Source organism: Peromyscus eremicus, chromosome 6 (assembly GCF_949786415.1).
Source record: "Peromyscus eremicus chromosome 6, PerEre_H2_v1, whole genome shotgun sequence".
Classification (NCBI taxonomy): Eukaryota; Metazoa; Chordata; class Mammalia; order Rodentia; family Cricetidae; genus Peromyscus; species Peromyscus eremicus.
The window spans coordinates 81,049,254-81,074,130 of NC_081421.1; the positions used below are offsets into that span (position 1 = coordinate 81,049,254).

The window sequence follows — 24,877 nt, forward strand, 5'->3', positions numbered from 1 at the left end:
ACACGAGCTTCCCATGGACAGCTGAGGCACTGCACTCTGAAGAGTAACTGAGAGATGAAGGAATGGGAATACCAGCTTGAGGAACACAGGGACATGGACAGGGACATCAAGGACTTTAAATAACCCAGAGTCCCTACATTTCCTTCTCCAGCCCCTCCTGCAGGAAACAAAACAGAGACACCTCCCCCCAAAAACCAACACAGTTGGTCCTGAGATTCACAGCCAACAAAACAAGACACAGGACAAATGTCGTTCAGACTTTACTGGGGATCAGACAAGGCTGCTCACTCTGAGGACCAGGGCGAGCATAGAGGCAGATCTGATCGCTCAGAGCTTACTGGGGATTCTGGGGTCTGGTCCATTCCTCCAAGCAGCAATGAGGGATGGCTGGATGCAGGGCAAGAAAAAGGTATAGGAGCAGGAGACTGAGGAAGAAATGCGGAGCCCAAGGATTCAGAGGCTTGACTGAAGGAAGGGCTTGTAAGAAGAAATGGAGGAATAGGGGATAGAAAGGAGAGGAAAAGAACATTCAGTGGGGACACAGAGCCGTGCCCAAGGGCCTGGGCCAGCAGGGTGGTCATGAATATTCCCCCAGGGCTGGGCTTTGTAGTCCTATTTTGGGTTCCAAAAGGCCATCTTTGCAAAGATTGGTTTGGGGAGGAAGCGGCTGCTTTTCATGTAGTCAGATATCTTCTTCAGGCCCTGCAGGGGGAGGAAAAGGCAGGAATTCAGGATCTGCGGCACCACTGGGTATACAGGTTTTACTCTAAGAACCCCAACACAGCATGAGCTGCTCAGGTGCCCAACACTGGTAAGGGAAGGCTTTGATTCCCAGTAAAGAAGGAGAAACTGAACACTGCTCTCAGCTGTGTGTCCCAGTACCTCAGCAAATCCTGACTTCCTGAGAATGGGGATCAGTGAACCAGCAAGGAGACAATGGAGTGGCCTTTGCCATTCTCTTGAAGCAGAAAAACCTAAAGGTTAAACCTGGTGGCTGAACGCACACTCAGTGAGCCCATCCTGTTTTTCCCAGCCCTACTAGTGAAGACCCTACAGAAAGGCTGTGCTGTGTACCGTCTTTCCAGTAGAATGCCTAGATAAGCTGGGAAGAATTCAGAGTTCCAGGGCTGCCTGGACCCAAGTGGGCAGGCTTAGCTGGCCTTGATCTGCAGCCTCCCACACTCCCACTGTGCTGTACAGCCAGTTCTTACACAATCTCCAGAGCTGAGCAGCCTGAACCAGAATCCAAGCTGATGGAAACTAACAAAACACATCACTCATTGGACAGTTTTGAGGACGGAAAAGAAGATTCTGTGCTAAGAATCCCATTGGACTACAGCCTCGACCCCCAAATCTCTAGCGAAGTAGGTTCTGTGGCTGTCACATGTGCCTCATAGTCAGGCATGCCTGCCACGCTGCATCCCTGCATGGAGATGCACCTTTCCAAGTCCTACTGAGCTGAAACTGTGCCACACACATACAGAGACACCAGAGAAGGTGAATGAAAATGAACAAAAAAATCCCATTTCAAGATTTCACAGTCAAACACCAAGCTGCTGCTGAGAAGGAAGAAGAAAGGGAGGAAACAGGATACAGTGGTGATATGTTGTTTTTGCTCTAACAAATAAAGCTTGCTTGGAGATCAGCGTTCGGAGCTAGCCACTAAAGGCCAGGCAGTGGTGGCACATACCTTTAATGCCCATACTTGGGATTTCATGCCTTTGATCCCAGTACCTGGGAGTCACTCGCCTTTAATCCCAGCACTTGGGAGGGGGAAACAGGAAGTGATAAGGCTGGGCAGAGGGATGAAGTGATAAGGTGGGTGGAGACAGGAGTTTGGCCTCTTTCAGTCTGAAGATTCCATAGAGGTAAGAAGTCTCTGCTTCTCTGATCTTTCAGCTTTCACCCTGATATCTGACTGAAGGTTTTTATTATTAAGACCAATTAGAATTTGTGCTACAGGATACCTAAACACTGAACACCTCAGGAGAACATCCTCCAACAGCAGCGACCTGTCCACTCAGCCTGGCACCAGCTGTAGCCCTGGGTCCCAGTGCTTCCCCAGTCAGGAATCTGACTGAGCAGAGAATTGGACAGGCCGGATATGCATACTGCACCTTGGCACTGTACATCAGTCCTGCCATATTTCCCCCTCTCAACAGCACTTGCTATACACTCTGACATGTCCTGAATTTCCATAGGCCTCAGGGCTGGAAAATCCAGGCTCCCTGGCAACTTACGGCTTTTTTCCTTTGGGATCAGGGAGCTCTACTGTCCTCTCTTCTTGAAGCTACAAGCACACAGGGAAACAAATACAACCTCCTCCAACGGTACTGGATCCCTGAGAAACTGACAATCTCTATAGTCAACCTCCTTAGCAGTCCAATGGAACAGATACTGCTACAGAACACGTAGGCTGTGATGAGAAATTTTATGCAGTAGATCTAAGAACTGAATATAGGTCAGTCAGTGCTCAACAAATGTTAATTGTTCTTCATTTTCATTCCAAGGAGTAGAAAGTTATGGTGGTTTGAAAGAAAGTGTCCCCCAAAGGGAGTGAGTGGCGCTATTAGGAGGTGTGGCCTTGTTGGAGATCTGCAGAGTGTCTTGACATCAGACATGGAGATGCAAAGTTTGGATTTGCCCAACTGGTTTTTAGTCTTGCTTTGGTCCAGCATTTTCCCACTGTGCTCCCTTCACTGTGTTTTGGAATGGTAATGTATATCCTGTGCCATTATACACTGGAAGTATTTGATTGGCTTTCTGATTTTGACTTCCTAGGGGATTACAGTTAGGAGAATATATAAATATCAGAAGAGACTTTGAACTGTAGACTTTTAAATAAGTTTGAGCCTGTGATAGACTATAGAGACTTTTGAAGTTTGACCGAATGCATTTTTTGCACTATGATATAGTGACTAGCCTTTGGAGCCAGGGAGCAGAATGTGGTGGTTTAAGAGAAAATGGTCCCCAACGGGAGTGGCGCTATTAGGAGGTGTTGCCTTGTTGGAGCCGGTGTGCTGTTGTTGTGTGTAACTGTGGGTCAGTGGGTCAGGCTATGAGGTCTCCTTTGCTCAAGACACTGCCCAGTGTGTCAGACCACTTCCTGTTGCCTTCAGATCAACATGTAGAATTCTCGACTACCTCTCCAGTACTATGTCAGCCTGAATGCACCCATACTTACAGCTGCATGGTCCCTACCATGATGATACCGGACTAAACCTCTAAAACTATAAGCCACCACCTCGGCTAAATGTTTTCCTTATAAGACTTGCCATGGCCATGGTGTCTCTTCACAGCAATAGAAATGCTAAGACAAAAGTCATCCTGGAAAGGGAGAAGGGAAAAAGAACACCGAATGAGAAGGAGGTTCAGGGCATCACCTCAAAGCGAGCCATAAAGTCCTTCAGGTTTGGGAAGGCATCCAGGCACTTGGGCTGAAATACACGGTGCTGGTCAAGGATGTCATAAACGAGGAAATCCACATAGGTGATCTGCAGGAAGCCAAGGGTCAGTGTGCTGCAATTTGAGGCCTGGGAAGAATGGCAACTCCTCCTCCCCACCTCCTCTCTTTACCTTGTCCCCTGCAAACCAAGGTCGTTTGCCCAGGAACTCAGAGTAGAGCTTCATCTTCTCCGGGATACCCTCTAAGTACTCTGGCTTCCGCTTTTCCTGAAGCAAAAAACAACTGTCACCACCCTCAGACACAGGATCCCTGGCAGAGGCTGGCTCCGCAGGGCTGTGCAGTCCCCAGCAGGCAGAGGAGAGTGAGCTTCATGAGATTTAGTCTGGGTTGGTGTCCAGGCCTTTACTTACAGCATCCTCATGATTAGATTGCTGTTATGTAGCAGCCCAACAGGATACAACTGTACAACTCTGTCCCCCCAGCCCCCATATTCCCACCCCCACCCCTACCCTCAGCATCTACCACCATTTCCTGAGCCACTGTGCATCAGACCCAAAGACCCAAGACAGCTGTGGCCACCTGGCTCTGAACTCTGAACTCATGTGAGGCAGTAGACATGCAAACAACTGGCACTTCGGTACCGTTTCCAAAGAGATGAGATGGATTTGAGGGGACAGAAGGAACAGGAGGAGGACCAAAGACCTTTGGCTGACCGAATTGCTTATTGGGAACATCCGCTTATCTCTGTGGGTGTCAAGGACACAGCTCCGGGAAGCCATTTGGGAAGAGAGTGTCCCTCCCAGCTCCTTTCTTCTTCTCCTAGTATGAGGGTGTGTGTTGCAGAAGTAGCAGCGCTTTAAGCCAAGTGCAGGACAAGGATCACGACAGAACCAGCAGTAGGAACTGGAGCATTCTGAACTCTGTCTGTACTATCAGGGGCTGGAGTTCCACTGTGGAGAGCCTGGACTGGATCTTAAGACTTAGGAGTGATGACGGGGAATTTTCACTGGGCACACTGAGTACTAGCGTTACTCTGTCAGAAGTTTCAAATACTGTACAGTGAGTAGCACTGAGAGGCTCTGGTGGCAAACTGGACCAGAATAGATTCTAGGGCAGAGTACAGGGCGAGTTCCAACTCAGTGGTGGTGGGACTCACAAATTCAGGGCTGTAGCAGACCATGGCCAACTGCATGCGGGTGTCCATAGCCTGGTTCTCCAAAATGTCCACCCAAATCTTCTCCTCTTCTGTCTCCCCACCTGCAGCACACACAGCATAGAGTCACGCTCAGCATCCCACCCCAGCCAAGCCAAGAGGATGGCTTCTGTCCTCCTCCCTGCAGCCGGCCCCACTCACACAGGTTGTGCTTGCGGGCAAGGTAGCGCAGGATGGCGTTGCTCTGGGTGATCTTCTGTGATCCATCAATTAAGTAGGGCAGCTGGAAAGACAAGCAGGGATGGTCAGATGGGACATGGGGTCCCTGCATCCCTTCTCTGGTGAGGACAGACATGGGGCCTGGCACTCTCGGTGACTGGCATGGGAAACCACCAATGAACACGCTGTACATAGAATGAAAAAATGAGACATAGCCCGTCACAGAAACCTGTGCAAACATCAGGAATGGCAAGAAGAGAGCCTAAGCTCTGATCCCAAACCCCCTCAGCCAGACAAGGAGATAAGATGAGGACACCATGCCTTCCCCAAACCTCCCCTTCCCTGCACCTACATTGGGAAAGTCCAGGCCCAGCTTGAACTTCTCATTCAGCCACTGGCTTCTGTCAAAGTCAGGAGCTGTAGACAAGATGAAGTGAAAAGTAAACAACCCAGTGTCCCAAGGAGTCAGGTATGAGAACCCCCTAAGAAGGAGATCTGCAACCTGACCCACTTTCACACTTCTCAGGGGTATAGAATGCTTGTAAGGACTGTGGATCCTACATCACTGAGATTTACAAAACATTTAAACAAGCCCCAGAGGAAAACATCCAACTACTGTAGAAGGCAACCCAGTCCTCCACTGGAAGACCAAATTCAAGGAAGTTGCTAGAAGGGACAGGTCCTAAATCCAACTGGAGAAGCCCTGTAGAGCTGAGCAACAGGGGGTCAGACAAGTGTCCCTGGGCACCAATGAACAGGGGGGGCCCAGGTCTGACCAACAGGGTGTAGTCACCCACCGTCCCCCAGGGTGTATCTCTTCTCCTCATAGCTTGTGTCTGTGTACTCCAGGAGCATGCGGATGGCATGGGCCAGCTGCAGAGATGACATAGGACAGGTCACAGATGGGGAAACTGACAGTCTTCCTTCGCCACCTCTTGGTGAGCTCCCATCTTACACCTGCAGTCTCCCCACAAGCTCACATGCTGGCCCGCAGAAGCCCAAGCTCTCTTGTGTTTGAACTTCCCCTCATAGGCAAAGCTTTCTAACAAGTTCTGAACTCCATCCCTCTCCTAGAAATCAGCCCTCGCTACTTGCCACCCCATGTCTCTCTCCCACCCAGCAGTAGCTCTTTCACTCACCCCACGGATGTCCCAGTAACCCAGTGTCATGGGCATGGTGCTGGTGAGGTGTCCAGAGCAGGCTAACCGGGACCTTGCTAGTTTGAGCTTTCTGATAATGTCCTAGGTTAAGCGGGAGGAGGCGGGACTTGTTTCTGCTTTCCTATTGGGCTATTGGCCTACAGAGTCTCAAATTTCAGACATTCCAGTGCAGGGAGTGCTAGAGGAAGGAGCCAGGGAGCCAGGAGCAGGGAAAAAAAAAAAAAAAAAAAAAAAAAAAAATCTAGCCTCATGTCATACTGACTCAGCAAACATGAAGCAAAAGGCAAGCCCAGGCTAGTATCTGCGTCAGCATCTCCCTGCTCTCACCCTCCTGTGCTGTGTCCATGAAGACACAGATGTGCAGGGGGAGACACTCCAACAGCAACACTCCTTTCTCTTCCGGACACTGCTCACACTTCACCATCAGCCCCTCCTGCTTTGGCTCTGAGTGGATCCTGGTGGCAGAGTCAGAACAAAACAGGATGCCTCAAGCCTGAGACACTAGTGTGCTGCCTGTGCTCCCGGATGGCATGCAGGACTCTGCTAAGCTGGGCAACTCCGAGCCACATACACATACGACCTCTAGATGCCTGAAAAATATTCAGGATCACTGAGCACTGGGAAGATGTAAATCAAAACCACCATGAGACACACCTTTCCCAGTAAGAACGGCTGTAATCAAACAGAACAAAGGTATCGGGGCAGGTGAGAACTCGGACAGAAGAGAACCCTTGGATACTGCTGATAAGAGCGTAAATGATCACAACCATTATGGAAAACAATCTGGTGTTCTGACAATAAACCAAAAAGAGAACCACCATGTGATCCGGCAATGCCAATACTGGGTATTTATCCACAGGAAATTATATTGGTATGCTAAAAAGTATGCACTTTACAATAGTCAAGAAATGGATGTGGGACTTCATAAATCTAGAAGGCTTCTATACATCAAGGGAAACATTCAATGGAGTGAAGAGAAAGCCTACAAAGTGGGAGAGAATCCTTGTAACCTAAACATCTGATAGAGGATTAATACTCAGAATATACAAAGAACTCAAAATTCAAAGAAATGAGAAGTGGGAAAAATGGAGGGCTCTTCCTTAGGAAGGTGGAGGGAGATAAATACAGAAGAAGGAGAATAAAATAAGAGTAAAGATGTCTGGAAAAGTCATACTATTAACTATTTACCTAAAAATACCGACAATACACATAAATTAGTGTATAAGCATGAATATATAGTTTGAATGAAAAATTCCAAGAGTCAGAGACATCTAACAAAAACTCTAACACCAATCATGAGCAACCCTCCTTTGAGTTGTTGGTCAGGGTTCTCCAAAGGTCTCTCAAAATGTTAAAGGTGCCGGGCTGTGGTGGCACATGCCTTTAATCCCAGCACTCGGGAGGCAGAGGCAGGCGGATCTCTGTGAGTTCGAGGCTAGCCTGGTCTACAGAGCGAGATCCAGGACAGGCACCAAAACTACACTGAGAAACCCTGTCTTGGGGGAAAAAAAAATAGCTCTTGGTTGCCCCCTGGAGGTGGAAGGTTAGGCCCTATTGCTGAAGACAACCATGCACTTCAGAGACAGTGCCCAGAGGCATCTAAGCAGGAACGGACCCAAAAGCCTCCTCCCTGAGGACTGGATTTCATGGTACCAGAAGTTACCAAGAAAGCTTCCAAAGGAGGGAGGCAACCAGCAGTCTTAAACTGCTATGACACCTACGAACCACAACAAGGACCAGCATGGCACGGTGTACTTTTGATTGTGCTTTTTCTTGTATACAGAGAATGTTGGGTGGTAGCAATCATTGATATCTCTGTAGACGATTGATGGAATGTTAAACTTTCTCCAGTTCAGACCACGGGGGGCGGGGGATGGGAAACCCCAAGGGGTAAGGAAGTTTGCCCAAACTCCAGGGGAACAGAGCTCTAGTGTTTAACAATGTGTGTGCCAATAAGCATTGGCTGCATTGTGTCATATGTCATCTTGTTTCAACCCTTGTTGGGGGAGGGGTTGGGGAAGATATAAGCATGAGGTTATATTTTGGTAGGATGAGTAAGAAAAGAGAGTATCTAAAATTAGGATGGATTCTTTATTTAAAAAAATAAGATTTTGTTCTAAAAAAGAAAAGATGTAGACCAATTCTTTTTCTAAAACTTAAAGCCAGGTTGTAGAAAGCCTGAGTAATTTGTAAAGGTTTGTGGATGATGAGACTTAAGGATAATGTGTGTTTAATAGTTAAGGGTTACTAAAATTTCTAAGGTCAGGACTGGAGAGATGGCTCAGCAGTTACGAGCACTTCCTGTTCTTCAGTGAACTTGAGTTTGGTGCCCAGCAGTCCTCAACTGTGAGTAACTCCAGGTCCATAGCATCCAGTACCTCTGTCCTCTGAGGGAAACGGTGCTCACATACAGATATACACACCTACACATCATTAAAATCTTTAAAATTGTCCCTAAGGTCCGAGTTCAATACAGTGATTATAAAAATTCTTTTAAATCAAGAGAATTCTCCTAGGTTACAGATCTGCATATAGTAACATGTACAAGAACTGGCTTAAACATTATTTCACCAAAATCACTACTCAGGAAACTGGGTATTAACAAAATCAAGACTTATTTAAAACCAGAGTTTTGTCTGAGCCTGATCAAAATGTTACAGGAAAGGTAAAATTACAAGACTGATAACACTGTCCCTCTGGCTGTTCAACACAAATGCTGGGAAGCACCCCAGAGAGGTCAGCCAGGACCCAGGCCATGACCAGACCCTTCTGATAAGTCACTGGTCCTGTATCAGAGAGGCCATGGAGTCTCTGGAGACAGGATTTGCACTAGTGTACATCCTGCAGGAAGGAGATTCAGTGGAGTGGACATGTTTCCTTTGCTTTTAGAGGAAGCCACATGGTCAACAGACCCTGACCAATCCTTGCTGATAGCATGGTGGTAAAAGAAAAACTGAAGGGACCAGGGGCTCCTCTTAAGACCCTAGCAGTAACCCCTGAAACAATCTCAGCTAACCTAAAAAATAATTTTAAGGTTAGTCTGTGAACCCCAGCTTGGCCTTAAACACACAGAAAGAAACTATAACCAAAGCAATGGACTTTCAGATAACTGGATTAGCTCATTTTAAAGGGGCAATCTGTTAATTCCTTAAAATTGCTGACTGGGGAGGTAGGCTGCCTGCAGATGGTCTCTTTTCCTTTGGTTCCCCCAGATCCAATCCTGTTAGCAGAGGTGGAGTTTTCTGTCCCATCCGCCCGGTCCCAAATAGCATACAAAAGCTTTTATTAATTACGAAATGCTTGGCTGACAACTCAGGCTTATTACTAACTAACTCTTACATTTAAATTAACCCATTTCTATTAATCTACGTATTGCCATGTGGCCGTGGTTTTACCAGTCCTCTAGCATCTTGTTTCTTGGGCAGCTCGCTCATGTCGCTCATGACTCCACCCCTCCTCATTCGAGTCCTCAGTTTGATTGCTCTGCCTAACCTTATCCTGCCTTGCCACAGGCCAAACAGCTTTATTGAGAATAATACATATTCACAGTGTACAGAAGGATCAGCCCACAGCATCTCCCCCTTTTTGTCTAATCAAATGGAAGGTTTTAACTTTAACATAGTAAAATTACATACAACAAAAAAGTTACCAAGTAAGAATTACAGTTACAATTATCCAGTCTATTTGTATTTGACAATATCAGAGAAAACAATTATTCATTCTACCTTGGTGAGTCCAAAGTTTTATATCTAATTTACCCTTTGATCATAACTAAGAAAAACTATTACTATGACTATATAGTCTTCAACTCCATCAAAGACTTCAGAAGGAAATAATATTACCTGAGTAACCAAGACATGCGTCAAGCAACTTCCAAAAAAAAAATGTGAAAAATGACAGAAACAACTGGCTGCCTGGACAGTCACCCAAGGTTCCTCTATAATGTTGGGGCATCCATTTCTGGTTTACAGGCCTAGCATATCTGACATACTTTCCTGTGAAGCAGGGAATTTTGAAAGACTGTCCTTCCTTGTCTTGATAAAGTTTAGCAGTTGTCTTTCTTGTGTCCTGCTTGTCCACTTTGGACAGTAACTGTCAGCAATTGAGGCAAGGGCAGTTTCTCTGCCCACATGGCTGGCTTTTACTATAAAGAAAACAAAAATTCTATACAGAGTTTCTTCAGTGCCCATCATCTTTTTTGGAGTATATTGTTGCTGCCTGAAGCAGACATGTCTCACTGTCATAAAAAGTCTAAGTTATTAAAACATTTTAAATGCCATATTCTGTAGGTCTTTGAAATGTTTGAAGATTACCTATCTATCTGAAATATATCTTTATATACCTAGAAAACATAACTAACATGACTATAAGTTTGACTATTATAGATGCCTATGAATCTGTATTTCTTAATTATACATTATATTTTTAGTTGAGCTGTATAAACATAATACCTTAAACAAGAATAGAAATATACATACAGTATAACAAAATTAACTTTAAATTTGTATCAATAAACTAAAATCCATACCAATGTAAAATATTTTGAGATTAACAGTTGTTTTTTGGATTAAAGTAGATTCAATAATCTACCCTTTCTCCCATCATTTCTATATCATATCCCCCTTTCTACTTTTAGAAAGAGATTGACTATGACTAATAACAATTTGTAACCAACCCCCCTTAAATGAAAACAAACATTTATAACCAATATTTTGGGAATGTGAGCATAGTTTTCTAGACTGCTTTCTATTGATTGACGGGTGCTGGTCATCTTTGAGGGACCCTGAGAAAATCAGGATAATTGGTAATCTTTGGAGTATTTTGTGAGCCTAGATTATCTCAACCAATATTCTTCCCATATTCCTTGAAGCTGTTCTGGATACAGAACTCAGAGGAAACTATAACAGAGGCATTTTGAAATGCTAGATCATCTGGGCCACCCATTTTAATTAATCTATTTCTATTAATCTATGTAATGCCATGTGGTAGTGGCTTTTTTGGCCCTCTAGCATCTTGCTTCTTGGGCAGCTCGCTCACATCTCTCATGACTCTGCCCCTCCTCATCTGAGTCTTCAGTTTGATTATTCTGCCTAACCTTATTCTGCCTTGCCATAAACCAAACAGATTTATTATTAACCAATGAGAGTAATACATATGCACAGTGTACAGAAGGATCAGTCCACACCACAATCCCCCAGTCTCATCCTCTGCTCTGCAATAGCCTATAGAATGGGAAAAGATTTTTACCAGCTCCACATCTGACAGGGAGCTAATATCCAAAATATATAAAGAACTCAAGGAACTAGACATAAAAAAAAAAAAATCCGGAGGCTGGAGAGGTGGCTCAGAGGTTAAGAACACTGCTTGTTCTTCCAAAGGTCCTGAGTTCAATTCCCAGCAACCACATGGTGGCTCACAACCACCTGTAATGAGATCTGGTGCCCTCTTCTGGCTTGCAGGGATATGTGCAGACAGAACACTGTATACATAATAAACAAACAAATCTTAAAAAAAAAAAAAAAAATCCAACTAAAAACTGGGGCATAGATCTAAACAGAGAATTCTCAATAGAGGAAACCCAAATGACTGAGAAACACTTAAAGAACTGTTGAACATCCTTAACCATCAGGGAAATGCAAACCAAAAACTACTTTGAGATTCTATCATACACCTGTCAGAATGCCAAAATCAGTAACACAAATAACAGCTCATGCTGGCAAGGATGTGGAGTAAGGGGAACACTCCTCTACTGCTGGTGGGAGTACAAACTTGTACAATCACTATGGAAATCAATATGGTGCTTCCTCAGAAAGTTAGTAATCGATTTACCTCAAGATCTAGCTATACCACTCTTGGCATCCTACCACAAAGACAGTTACTCAGCTATGTTCACTGTGGCCTTATTCATAATATCCAAAAACTAGAAGCAACCTAGATATCCCTCAACCAAAGAATGGATAAAGAAAATATGGTAAGTTTACACAATGGAGTATTACTCAGCAGCTTTAAAAAAGTGACGTCATAAAATTTGGAGGCAAATGGATGGAACTAGAAAAAAAATCACACAAATGAGGTAACCCAGACCCAGAAAGATAAATATGATATGTATGCACTTATGTGTGGATATTAGCCATTAAGTAAATGATAACCAACCTACAATCCATAGACCCAGAGAGATTAGATATAGGGGAAGGGACTGAGAGTGGGGAGCATATATCCCCTCTTGGAGGGGAATAGAATAGATTTTTATAGGTGGAGTGGAGGCAAGTGGGAACAGGAACAGGAAGATCAGGTGGGGAGGAGGAGGGAAGACAGGGTTGAGGGAGGGAATATGGGAAGAGATGGTTGGAATTGGGGGACAGTTGAAGGATGATATGGAAACCTAGTGCAATGGAAACTTACTAAAACATATGAAAGCAATCCTAATGAGGTCTCCTAAAAATGGAGGATACCGAGTTCCAACTGGTCATCTCTTGTCACCAAACAAGGCTTCCAGTACCAGGACTGGGTTGCATTCAATTGAGTTGTTGGCCAAGGGAGTCCCATGGGAATCTCCAAATAACCCAGGCTTTTGCTAAGACAATGGGTTGCTCTCTGCAAACCAACAACAGGGCTCCATTGCCAAGGACAATACCCACACAACTCGTTGAATGTAAAGAAGTCAAGCTGGGTGCCTACATGGAGCCTTCACCCCTACGTTCTAATGTCTTTGGTGTGGGAAGATACTCTGCAGGCTACCAAAGGAGAAACATAAACAGGAACCCAATCACAAAACCTTTGTTCTCCTGTGGAAATGTGTGGTGGTATTGTGTTCCCCAAAATATTGTGCACCCTAATAAACATATCTGGGGTCAGAGGACAGAACAGCCACTAGATAGACATAGAGGCCAGAAAATGGTAGCACACACGTCTTTAACCCTATCACTTGGGAGGCAGAGATCCATCTGGATCTCTGTGAGTTTAAGGCCACACTGGAAACAGCCAGGCATGGTGACTCACGCCTTTAATCCCAGGAAGTGAGCCTTTAATCCCAGGAAGTGATGTCAGAAAGCAGAAAGGTATATAAGGTGTGAAAACCGGGAACTAGAAGCTTTTGGCCTGGTTAAGCTTTTAGGCTTTGAGCAGCGCAGTTCAGCTGAGACCCATTCTGGATGAGGACTGAGAGGCTTCCAGTCTGAGGAAACAGGATCAGCTGAGGAACTGGCAAGGTGAGATGGCTATGGCTTGCTCTGCTTCTCTGATCTTCCAGCATTCACCCCAATAACTGGCTTCAGGTTTGATTTTATTAATAAGACCTTTTAAGATTCCTGCTACAGAAATGCTGGAGCAGCTGTGGCACAGAACCTGTGGGAGTAGCCAACCAATGTCTGATTTGACCTAAGGCCCGCTCCATAAGACAGAAGCTCTTCCTGGCACTGCTAGGGTGACCAAGAACCAGAGACTAGATAACCCAGAGACCTAGTGTAAAAGCAAACATTTTCGGTCTAAAAAGGAAAGTATCGATAAAATGACTCCTAATGACATTCTGCTATACCAATAAATCGGTGCCTTATTTAGTTATCATCAGAGAGGCTTCCTCCTGCAGCAGACAGGAACAGATGCAGAGACCCACAGCCAGACATTACACAGAGAGAGAATCCTTCAAACACACAGCTCTATATAGGATGTCTCCATCAAATCCCTCCCCTCAGAGCTCAGGGAACCACATAGAAGAGGAGACAGAAAGAATGTAAAAGCCAGAAAGGATGGAGGACACCAAGAGAACAAGGCCCTCTGAATCAACTAGGTGAGGCTCATGTGAACTCACAGGGACTGAGGCAGCAAGTTCAGAGTCTCCACAGGGCTTCACTGGGTCCTCTGCGTACATAGTATAGCTTTTTAGGTTAGTATTTTTTATGGGACTCCTGAGTATGGGAACAAGTGGGGCTCTGATTCTTGTGCCTGCTTTGGGGGCTCTTCCTCCTATTGGGCTGCTGTGTCCAACTTCAGTGTGATGGGTTTTGCTTCATCTTGTTACATTTTATTTTGTCATGTTTGGCTGTTATGTCTCAGAAGCCCGTTCTTTCCTAATGAGTGACAGAAAAGAAGTAGATCCAGAGGACAGGGGAGATGGGGAGGAACTAGGGGAGTAGAAGGAGAAGAAACTGTAATCAGGATATACTGTATGAGAAAAGTATCTGTTTTCAATAAAAGGGGAAAAGTGACACACACATTAAGAAAAGATTACTAACTGGGTTCACTTGTCCAAGGTTAAACCCTGTATCCAAAAAGCACCCAAAGGAAAAGCAGGAGATCCTTCTTGAAACAGTAAACCAATTGAGGATTTACCCTTGCTCTTCAAAAGGGACCCCAAAGGTCAACTACAGTTAAGTAAATCCATGGACCATGATCTGCAGCTCCTACTATTATCAACAGCTTCTCCAAAACTTCAAATAATACTTTGTAAAGGTCCAAGAAAGTGCTGAAGAAAGACCCCAGACTCAAATAGTATACAAGAATAAAGAGCATTTATTACCAGCGTGCAGGGTCGAACACCTGTACAAAATGGCGATGGCCCAGAGAGGAGCGTGCGGGCTGCTTTTAAGCACAGCTAGGGGAATTTCAGGGACAGTGAGGTCATCTCATCAACAAGCAGCAGTTACATTAGTACATTTTTGATTGGCTGAGGTTTTAGTTTTTCCATCTTTGGGCATCCTGGGGCAAATCCCGGCCTGTTTTAGGGGGTTACAGGAACTGTCCTTTCTGTTCACTGTCTTGTGATACTGTGGGGGCTGGCTCAGGCCTCATCCGGGCTTCCCTCCTCATCTCTGCTCTCAGGGGTGGTATAACCTAATGCCCTTTTGTTGGAAAAACAAAACAAAACAGAATTTGTTTGTTCTTAAAAAACTGAAACCTAGATCTGGTTGTAAAATGAGAAAAATTTAGACCTCTCAACTTAACTACCATAACCACATCCTTTCACCGAGGGCCACTGGATCACCTGAAGTAAGGCCAAGCAGCATCTTTCCTTAGTAAGAAACCCAAAAGGATCAATCCAAACCCTTTTCCGATGTCCATATTTGGATCCAAAGCAGCCAAGAACAGCCCTCACCCTATACCCCCCAAAATGAGTCCCAAAATCCTAATGAGAAAAATGCTATGATAAAAACAAATGTGTAAATTAAATACATTGAAATGTTAAAGGGAAATAAATCATCTTAAGCGGAGTCTAAGATAGCCAGATTAACTTGATTTTAGAAAATAAATTCTTAAAAAAAAAAACACACAACAAAATCTTTACAGTTAACCTTTTGGTTTTGGCCCAAACTGTAGTAATTTAATACATAAAAATGTCCTATAACAGTATATGAACACTTTTACAAGCTGAAGTTAATAAGTACATTATGTTGATAAAGTGTCACATGTTGTTTGAGCTACTGAGCAGCTGGATCTAGATGAGGGCTGGATACTGCCCCCACACCCATATCAAACCCAAGCATGTTTGTCTCAGAGTCCTCCAAGGCCCTTCGTCTGGGGATGGGATGACACCCCCCTCCACTCTGTGGAAGGAGAGAGAACAAGAAAACTTCCTGAGAGTAAAAGTCAACAGCCCTGAGAACAATTGAAAAGTGAACTGTTCCCAATGGATGTTAGTGTTGTCAAATCCACGTTACAAACGTGCCCACAGTGACGAGAGAAACCGGAAGTTCATTGGTGGGAAGCTAAGCCGTGGAGTGAGAACTCGGTCCAACCCTACCTCCACTTCCCAGTTTCTCCAGGATGTACTGAGCACCTAATCTAATGACGCTGTGCTGTCTGTTTGTTGTGCTCTCTCTGTCTCTGTCTCTGTCTCTGTCTCTCTCTGTTAATTCTTTTACTTTGCCTTGCTATATACTTAAGAAAACTCAATCACTCAAAACCTAACATATGGCTTCATATATCATTCTCTGGGTGATACAGCACTCAGGACTAAGCAGCTAGACCCACCGACACACACACACACACACACACACACACACACACACACACACACACTAATTCCTCCAGAGATGCAGGGTAGGGCCATGAAGGATCCACTGAGCTTTCTGAACAAGTGCAGCCTCTTCCTACAAGTCACTGTCCATGGATTCAGTAGAACCCTGCCTGGGGAAGGCCAAAGGGGACTGCATAGGTGCCTGGTGATCTTCATGGGGCCAAGACAGCAGTGATAGAGACAGCCACAGCAGCTGTTCCTTACAAATGCTCATACACCCTTTCAAACCTCCCAAGCTCCTCCTGACCATCAGCTGGATAAAATGCACAAGCAGACAGGTCGTTTTCTCATTTGAGCCCCATAACACACTGAGAGATCCATAAGGACAAAGCAAGATAGCTTACTTTCTTTCCTGCACACCTCCTAAACTTACTCATTGCTGGACATGATCTGTTTCTGCTATATGTAGTGTTCTCAAGAGACAGAATCAATATACTATAGAGAGACAAATTATTTGGGGGTTATGTGGGTATGCATGTGCTATTTGTCATGGGAAGAGGTTCCTGTGATTTGTCACCCCATGACATGCCCATTGTAAAGGAAAAAGCCACACAGCCCATAATGTATCCAGTCAGACCTGACTGGACAGGAGGCATGGGGGAAGTCCCAGGTCATGACAGAGCAAAAGGAAATCAGACAACCAGGCCAGGAGATGATGGGCATCTGGACGTGACAGAAAGAGTTCGCTCATCATCTGACTTATTTATTAATTTATTTTTTGTCTATCGATGAGTTTTTAAATTTTTTAATTTATTTTATGTGTACAGACATTTTGCCTGCATGTATCTATGCACCACATACATGCAATACACACAGAGGACAGAGGAGGGCGGCAGATCCCCAAACTTGAGACACAGACCATGGTTAGCTAGCACGTGGTTACTGGGAACCAAACCTGGATCCTCTGAAAGAGCAAAGGGAGCTCTGAACCTCTGAGCCAGCTCTGCACCCCCAAAACCAGAGTTTGATTAAAGCAGATCAATCTACAATCAGTTCTCCATGAACTGAGTGAATTATACAACATTAAACATCTTCACTGACAGGGAGATTCATTGACGTTAGAGGAGGTATAAATAACAATTAACTGACGTTACGTATATTCAATTCAGTTTCCTTAGACAGAAAAGGATTAACAAAGAACGGACGTCTGTAGAAAGGTGCGTGGAGCTGCACCCTTAAGATGGCGCTGGCTTCCACCTCCCCGCCCTCCCGATGGCGAGCGCTCTCTGTGTTAAACAACACCTTATTTGGCTTGGCTTTAGATTTTGGCTTGCTAAGGCATACGTGTACCAATCCGGGAATCCCATGTGGCGCATGGTGGCTGGTGGACTGAGACCTATATAAGGCTGGGACGGGCTCTCCCTAGGGGTAGAAGAACAAAAGAAACAGATTGAAAAAGGCCTGAATAAACAGCTTGAAGAAGAGCTCGGTGTTGTGTCTTCCTTGCTGGTCGAGGTAGTCGCAACAGACGTCCCCATGCCAGGAGAGCTTCAAGCGCCAAGAGGCCATCAGAAACCCAGTAAAGACAACATAATAGGCACCTAATATTGGCACAGCCTGTGGGAGGTAGAGGGAACATCCTGGGTCCCTGCTGGGCACCTCCAACAGCCCCATCATCACTCACTGAGACCCATACCTGTGTTCACAGTTCAAAGTCCCCGTATGCTACAGTGAAGGAGATTCTAGGCAAACATACTTTACCCCCTTGAGCAGTATTTCTCAACCTTCCTAACACCAAAACCTTTTAAGACAGTTCTTCATGTTGTGGTGACCCCAACCATAAAATTATTCCATTGCTACTTCATAACTGTAATGTTGCTACTATTATGAGTTATAATGTAAATATCTGACATACAGGATATCTGATATACGACCCCTATGGAAGGGTTATTTGACCCCCTAAAGGGTCACGACCCACAGATTGAGAACAGTTTCTCTAGAGAGCTTTGTCACTGCTGTGAGGGTCTCAGGCTAGAATCAAGATATTTCAAACTCCTTCTGTTCCATTAGACTCCTCAGAGCCAGCACGACAGGCTCGGAGCTCAGACTTCTGGAAGCAGCTGTGACACTCGGAGAGTCCAAAAAGCAAAAGGAATGAGACACAACACAGAGCTAGTGTGTTTCAGGCTTTATTGGCGATGAGAAGGTCTGGGGCAACCCCCCACTGGGGGACTTGAGACAGTATTGACCTTTAGGGTAATTCTAGGGAGCAGAGTTCAGGGCAGACATCAGGTCATAGAAGAGGACTGTGTGGTTGGCTTGGGGCACAAATGAGGAAGGGGTCTTGATGAAAGGAAGTGGGGAGACTGAGATTGCATGGGCTTGACCAGGGTCTGAGCTGAGGAGACTGAAAAGCTGGAGAAGGCGGTGGGAAGGAGAAGGAAGTGAGATCAGGGAGGCTGCAGGGCAGAAGGCCAGGTGTCCCCAGGGCCTGGAGGATCCCCAGTGTGGACTGGTCCTCCTTATGAAAGCCAGTGTAGCAGGGGCCTACTTGTTACTCCAGTGGGCCATCTTTGAAAATATAGGTGTTGAGATGAAGCGGCTGGTCTTCATGTAGGCGGAGATCTTCTTCAGGCCCTGCAAAATGGGAAGGACAGAGCAGGAGCTCAGGTCTGCAGCCCACTGAGAGGAGCAGCCCCATGCCAGGAACAGCCTTTGTCCTGGGCTCAGGCTGGAGCACAGGGCAGCCTGCTTAGCTCCCAGCCCAGGCAAAAGAACTCTTTCATTTCCCCCTACTAAAGAGAAGACTGGGTCCTGTGTGAGTTGTTTTATACCCGCTAAAAATTACAATATAGGCTCAGAAAACCTATATCATTGATTCTGCAAGATCAGGGAAGAATCTGCGATCTCAATGTCCTCTGGCTAACACAGCTCTTGAAACAGTTGCTTCGGAGCAGACATCTATGTGTGCATTCTCTCTCTCTCTCTCTCTCTCTCTCTCTTTCTCTCTCTCTCCTCGCTCCCTCTTCCCTCTCTACTCCTCTCCTGGCCTCCCAAGGAGGCCCTGTTCCAATCTCTCTGCATAGAAACGATCCTATTCGTGCGGAGGCTCTTTCTAGCCTATATTTACACACAGAAGAGATCTAACAGGGCAAAGGACCAGAAAAACTGGACTGTGTGTGTTTAAGAAGAGAGCCAACACCCAGTGACTCAGCAAATCATGCAAGAAGGGGAACATCAAGATGACAGCCCATGAAGAAAAGCCAAACAGAATTCTAATCAGTTTCCTGAAAGCAGAGTTAACTGTTCTCTACCTGGTGCTCAGTACAATCTCACTGCACGCTGGCATCTCCCCTACGAATACAGGGACCACCCCATGTGACTGTATGTTGTGCTATGAGCCATACACCAAGCTGGAGAATACACAGATAATTCCGGAGGGCGCAAAGAGATCCACGACCAACTAACTATACACGAGCTGGGCTAAGTGGCCCAGTGTTTCTCCACACACCTGCCCTAGAGCCATGCCAGCTATTACACAGTTCCGAGGGTACCCAGCCTGGGCCAGAACCAGAGCTGATGAGAACTAGCTGAGAAAGGTTGGACATTTACTTAGGTGGCTGAGTGCTTGCCTAAAGGCCCTGGGTTCAGTCCTCAGCTCTGGGGAAAGAGACAGAGAATTAGCTGAGGAAGTACATCCCTTGACAGAGAATGGGCTAGGTCAACAGATTGAAGGTTGAAAAATCCTTGGAGCAGTGTCTCCAATTCCCAGATGTCTGAATGACCCAAGGATGGTGTAGGTGCAGTCAAGGCTGGGCTCAGCAGCCCTGTGCATCTCACAGTCTGGCTCTCTAAAGCTCTCTGCCTACTCAGTCCCAAGATGGAGGCATTTTGCATGCCCCCTGGGACTCAACATGAACCTCCTAGAGAAGAGACTGCCAGAGAATCATAGTGAAGACCGCATTTCACAGACAGGACCTGTGGGGTGAAAGAGGAGAATGACAGGGTGGAAACAAGAACTCACCAGCACACACTCACAATAGATGTCCCCAGCAGGCTGGGCACTCACATGTCTACTCGGGGAGGCCCCAGCTACAGCCCTGAGCTCTCAATGCTCTGCAGATCAGGTCTGGATTTTCTCACATCTGGGTATGTCACATCAGTCCTGCCTGTCTCGCTCTCCTAATGCCAAGACCCATATACTATCGGTATGCTCTGCCTTGCCAAGGATCCCAAAAAGGAAAATGAGGCTGGGGGTGGGGAAGGGGGACTGAAGCTTTTTCTTTTGACACCAAGCAGGGACAGTCACTGAATGCTGACCCAGAGACAGAAATGGAGCCCAGTGCAGCTGCTACTGGTGCTGAGACCATGAACAAGTAAGGACCCTTCACAGAGTCAGATTCCTTATCTGTCCAAAGGGACTCAGAATCGCATCAACCTTTGGGGATTTTGATGTGATAAATGTTGCCCCATACAGTTCTTTACAGAAACCTCAAACAATTCTAGTTATTTTCCTTTACTCTAAGGACTAGAAAAGCATTGTGGAAGAGAAGAAGAAGGTCACCCAAAGGAAGCAGGACCAGGGCATCACCTCAAAGCGGGCCAAGAAGTCCTTCAGGTTTGGGAAGGCATCCAGGCACTTGGGCTCAAATATACGGTGCTGGTCAAGGATATCGTAAGCGAGGAAATCCACATAGGTGATCTGCAGGAAGCCAAGGGTCAGTGTGCTGCACTTTGAGGCCTGGGAAGAATGGCAACTCCTCCTCCCCACCCCCTCTCTTTACCTTGTCCCCTGCAAACCATGGCCGCTTGCCCAGGAACTCAGAGTAGAGCTTCATCTTCTCAGGGATGGTCTTCAAGAACTCTGGTTTTTGCTTCTCCTGAGGCAGAAAACAGCTGTCACCACCCTAAGACTCAGGCTCCCCAGCAGACAGGTTGACCTCCCAGAGCTGTGCAAGGGAACAGCCACCTTCCCAACATTGGGCCAGGTCTGTGTCTAGGCCTCCATTTAACACATCACTATTTATTGGTGGCAGAATTAATGTGTGAGGTGATGAAGACTCAGATTGTAATTTCACACTGTCCCTGGAATCTGACACCCCTGAAATCCAAAAGTTACCCTCAGGATCTCCTGAGCATTTTGCATGTTCTGGCTGCAGAGAACCAGTGGAAGAGAAGACAGTTACACTGGGTTGGGGAGGCAATAAAAACAGATCACATACGTGAAGGGCCTGCATCAATTTAGAGCAGTGACTAATATTCAAAGTTAGAAGGTTGAAAGGTCAACTGCCTACCCTGAGCAGTCTATCAGGAAGACATCCTGATTTCTGTTGATACATAAGACAGAACTATGGGGAATGCACTGGATAGATGTGTGAGACTAGTGTGTGATATGACCTATGTTCATCATTTGGAGAGTATACTGCTGCCTGTTGGTAGAAGGGAGTCCAATGTTGATGTCAAGTGTCTTTCTCAATCACTGTTCACCTTAATTTTTGGACACAGGGTCTCTCATTGAATCTAGAGCTCACAGACTGGCTGGACTCATTGGCCAGCCAGCCCCCAGAAATCCTCCCGTTTCTCCCCCGGAGCACTATGATTATAAGAGCATGCTGCCACACTCGGGTTTTTACGTGGTGCTAAGGATCCATTCTAAAGCCCTCGTGCCACACAGCAAACGCTTTTAACCACCAGACCATTCCCACACCCTCTAATTTCACCCTGGAGGCTTTTGGTATGACCACTGGGAAAGACGACACATGGAAGAGGTCAAAGGACAGATGTGGCCGAGATTTACAACTATGCTGAAGAACTTAGATCAACTGTCCACCAGATAATCTCAACCGTCTCTTCCATGGTTACATTAGTAATGGTAGTTTCACAGTATTGATGTGCTGTCTCACTGGGGTTATGAGGGTCCTTCAGTGTAGAGAGGGAGAACTCAGAGTATCAGTAACACCGTTAATTCACTGAAGGAGGATGCTGCAGATCTGAACACACGACTTTAAGTCCTGCTGCAAACCCTGTCTTCTCCATCCCTGGCAACTCACAAAGTCAGGGTTGTAACAGAGCATGATGAGCTGCATGCGGTTGTCCATAACCTGGTTCTCCACAATGTCGGCACGAATCCTCTCCTCCTCTGTCTCTCCACCTGCAGCACACACAGCACACTCACCCTCAGCATCCTAGTCAAGACAAGGAGATTGTCCCCCATGCCCCACCCCGCTGCCAGCCCACTCACACAGGTTGTTCTTGCGGGCAAGGTAGCGCAGGATGGCGTTGCTCTGGGTGATCTTGTGCGATCCATCAATTAAGTAGGGCAGCTGGAAAGACAAGCAAGGATGGTCAGATGAGATATGAGGTCTCTGCATCTCTTTTCTGGGTGAGAACAGACAGGTGGTTTGGCACTCCGTGTGCCTAGCAAGGTGAGCCCTCCATGAACACACTTCACACTGAATGGAAAAGCTGGGTCCCAGCTCAAAACAGAAACACTGTGCAGATAGCAGGAATGAGCGTGGGAGAGCTGAACCTCTGATCTCAAACTGTCTCAGCCAGGAAAGGAGATAAGATGAGAACACCATGCCTTCCCCATACCTCCCCTTCCCTGCACCTACATTGGGAAAGTCCAGGCCCAACTTGAACTTCTCATTCAGCCACTGGCTTCTGTCAAAGTCAGGAGCTGTAGACAAGATGTGAAGAGAAATCAGGCCAGTGTCCCACCCCACTCCTGGTATTCGACCAGAAGCAAGAATCCCTGAGGTGAGGAGGTGGCAGGTGAAGGAGTGGAGGCGGTAAGGGATGGGGGGAGGGGAGTGCAACCCCTCACAGAGTCACTTTCCAAGATGGAGGAGAGGGATCTAAACAACTACTGGTAATAAGAGGAGCCTGGAGCCATGGGCCCCCAACAGTGCACCCAGTCTAGTTATAAATACAGATGGACCAGGAACTCCATTCTCGGTGTTCTACAATGAAAAACCAAACTGCACCCTCAAACAGGTTTCTGGAACTAAAGCAGGCTCTAACTCCAACTGTAGCAGGCATGAGGTATAAGAGGCTAGGCATGGTTGATGGGCATCACTGGGCAAGAGGGAAGCAGGTGATTGACAGGGAAGGTGCCCTTACCGTCCCCCATGGTGTATCTCTTCTCCTCATAGCTTGAGTCTGTGTACTCCAGGAGCATGCGGATGGGGTGGATCAGCTGGGAGAGAAGATCAGAGACAGAGCTGAGAAACTGTGGTGACCGTCTTGTATGACTTCATCTTCTCCATTTGAGACCCCCACACCGCACAAATACAGCCACCATGCAGTGTGCATATCCAGGCGCGAGTTCGCACCTCCCTCTCCCCTACCCCCTACCTCCCACCCCCCACCCAGCGTCCTGAGTGTGTGAGCTCCTGAGCGCTGAGAGCTACAGGCAGAAGTTTCTAGGCAGGCCTGAGGAGTATCCCTCTGCTAGAAAGGGCCTTGCTGTTAAGAACTTTCTGTTTCACATCCCGGTTCCCTCTCTTACACCGCGGACATTCCAGTATCCCAGTATCATAGGCATAGTGCTGGTGCTGTGGCTGGTGCTGGTCTTCTCAGACTGGCTTCAGCAGGGTTGAGCTGGGTCTCTGGACAAGCTGCGACTTTATGCAGACTCCCAGAAAGGCCTAGGAGGGACCAAGCGGCCCGTCCCAACCCACTCTGCACCAATCCCAGTCAGGCACGCCCCTTCCTCCCTTGTGTAACCAGAGCTACAGATCCTGACCCAGAAGGCACAGGGCCACACCCTCTCCGAGAGAGGAGGGATTAGATCCTTGGCCGTCTCTGCCCCAAGATTCTGTTCTGTGCACCCTGAAGGCAAAATCTTTTCTCCTGCTCCAAACCCTCTTAGCAACTGCCGCCATCGCCACCTGCTGGATGCTCCGGAAACTGACCCTGGAAACTGGAGACTGGCCAGAGAGCTAAAGAACCAAGACATTCTCCCTTCTTCCTTTTCTTGGCAGAGCTCGGTTTTCAAACTCAGACTGTGGGAATCTGTCATTCGGGGAGGCTCAGCTCTCAGCTTAAGGACAAAAAGACGCGCCCCCAACCTGAAGCCTTAATCTAGCACCTATCCTTGAAGAAAGGACTCTACTGATCGGACAGCTACCAGACTAATGTGCGCCCAGACTCCAGTTACAGGAACAGTCGGTGACATGGAAACAACCCAGGGCAGGGACAAACAGAAGAGCAAATGGTCTCTGTATTTCACTTTAGATTTGAGAACCCAGTCCTTCAGGTTATCAATCATAAAAAAAACCAATCAGTGTTTTGGCCGTGTTTATGAATCTAAATTCAAGACAGACCCAAACACAGAGAGGCATGAATCTGAGGGAAGCCACAGGCATGGACAGCAGTCAGCTGACAGAACCAGCAAGGGAGCAAAGAGCTCACAGATGGGGTGTGCAATAGAGTGGGAGAGCATGTGTTCCAAGAGGCTTGCTTTCAAGGGACAGCAGGATGCTGTCCACACAGGAGCCTGGAACACTCTGCACAGGACATAAGGAGCCCAAAGCTAGACCCTCAGCTGTCCAGATGCCTGGATTCTGGTCCTGGCCCAGGTTCCTGACACACATGTGTCTAGATGTGAAAGGGTGGGTCAAATGGCCTTTCAAGTTACCCTGGGGTATGTATGGGTCCTGGGGTAACCTTCATAAGGACAACATCCTACCAACAACAGGGTCCCACATGTCTACTTTCTTCCTTGAAGGCAAGACACTCTTCCAAAATCAAGAGGCTCCTGCCTAATTGACCAGAGGATGGCATCACCTTGTTTACAGAAACATCAGAAATCATGAAAACAAATGACAGAAGTGGAGACTAAAATGGGTTTGCAAGTCAAAGGGCAAGGCTGCTGCTCTGCAGAAAGTACAGTTTGGGATTAAGTCATCCTTTCCTAGGTCTACAGGATATGAAGGCAGCATGTCACTTAGAGTTTGCCCTCAGGAGGGTGAGGTGTGCAGAGA

At 46.5% G+C, this 24,877-nt stretch overlaps 1 protein-coding gene across 3 annotated transcripts; it reads right to left on the reverse strand.

Moving 5' to 3' along the window:
• Positions 1–247: 247 nt before the first annotated feature.
• Positions 248–23,545, reverse strand: LOC131913438 (glutathione S-transferase Mu 1). Of its 3 annotated transcripts, none has more exons than XM_059266070.1 (8): positions 23,401–23,545; positions 23,013–23,088; positions 22,505–22,569; positions 22,132–22,213; positions 21,941–22,041; positions 20,675–20,770; positions 20,482–20,592; positions 248–702 (listed from the first exon to the last, which is right to left on the reverse strand). In XM_059266070.1, exons 1-8 carry the CDS (start codon positions 23,434–23,436, stop codon positions 613–615), a joined length of 657 nt encoding a protein of 218 aa, XP_059122053.1. In that variant the 5' UTR covers positions 23,437–23,545; the 3' UTR covers positions 248–612. The 3 variants fall into 3 exon arrangements, with proteins under 3 accessions (XP_059122053.1, XP_059122054.1, XP_059122052.1); XM_059266071.1 differs by lacking the exons at positions 20,482–20,592; positions 20,675–20,770; positions 21,941–22,041; ... (2 more) ...; positions 23,013–23,088; positions 23,401–23,545 and adding exons at positions 3,384–3,494; positions 3,577–3,672; positions 4,563–4,663; ... (2 more) ...; positions 5,576–5,651; positions 5,918–6,050; XM_059266069.1 differs by lacking the exon at positions 248–702 and adding an exon at positions 18,064–18,527 and having other exon boundaries at positions 23,401–23,540.
• Between the last annotated feature and the right edge of the window lie 1,332 nt (positions 23,546–24,877).

Coding starts and splice junctions, on each gene's coding strand:
- LOC131913438 (XM_059266070.1), bottom strand. CDS start 23,436: ATGCCTATGATACTGGGATACTGGAATGTCCGCGGT. Junction 22,214..22,504: donor TGGGCCTGGACTTTCCCAAT/GTAGGTGCAGGG, acceptor TTGTCTTTCCAG/CTGCCCTACTTAATTGATGG. Junction 22,042..22,131: donor TGCCCGCAAGAACAACCTGT/GTGAGTGGGCTG, acceptor TGTGTGCTGCAG/GTGGAGAGACAGAGGAGGAG.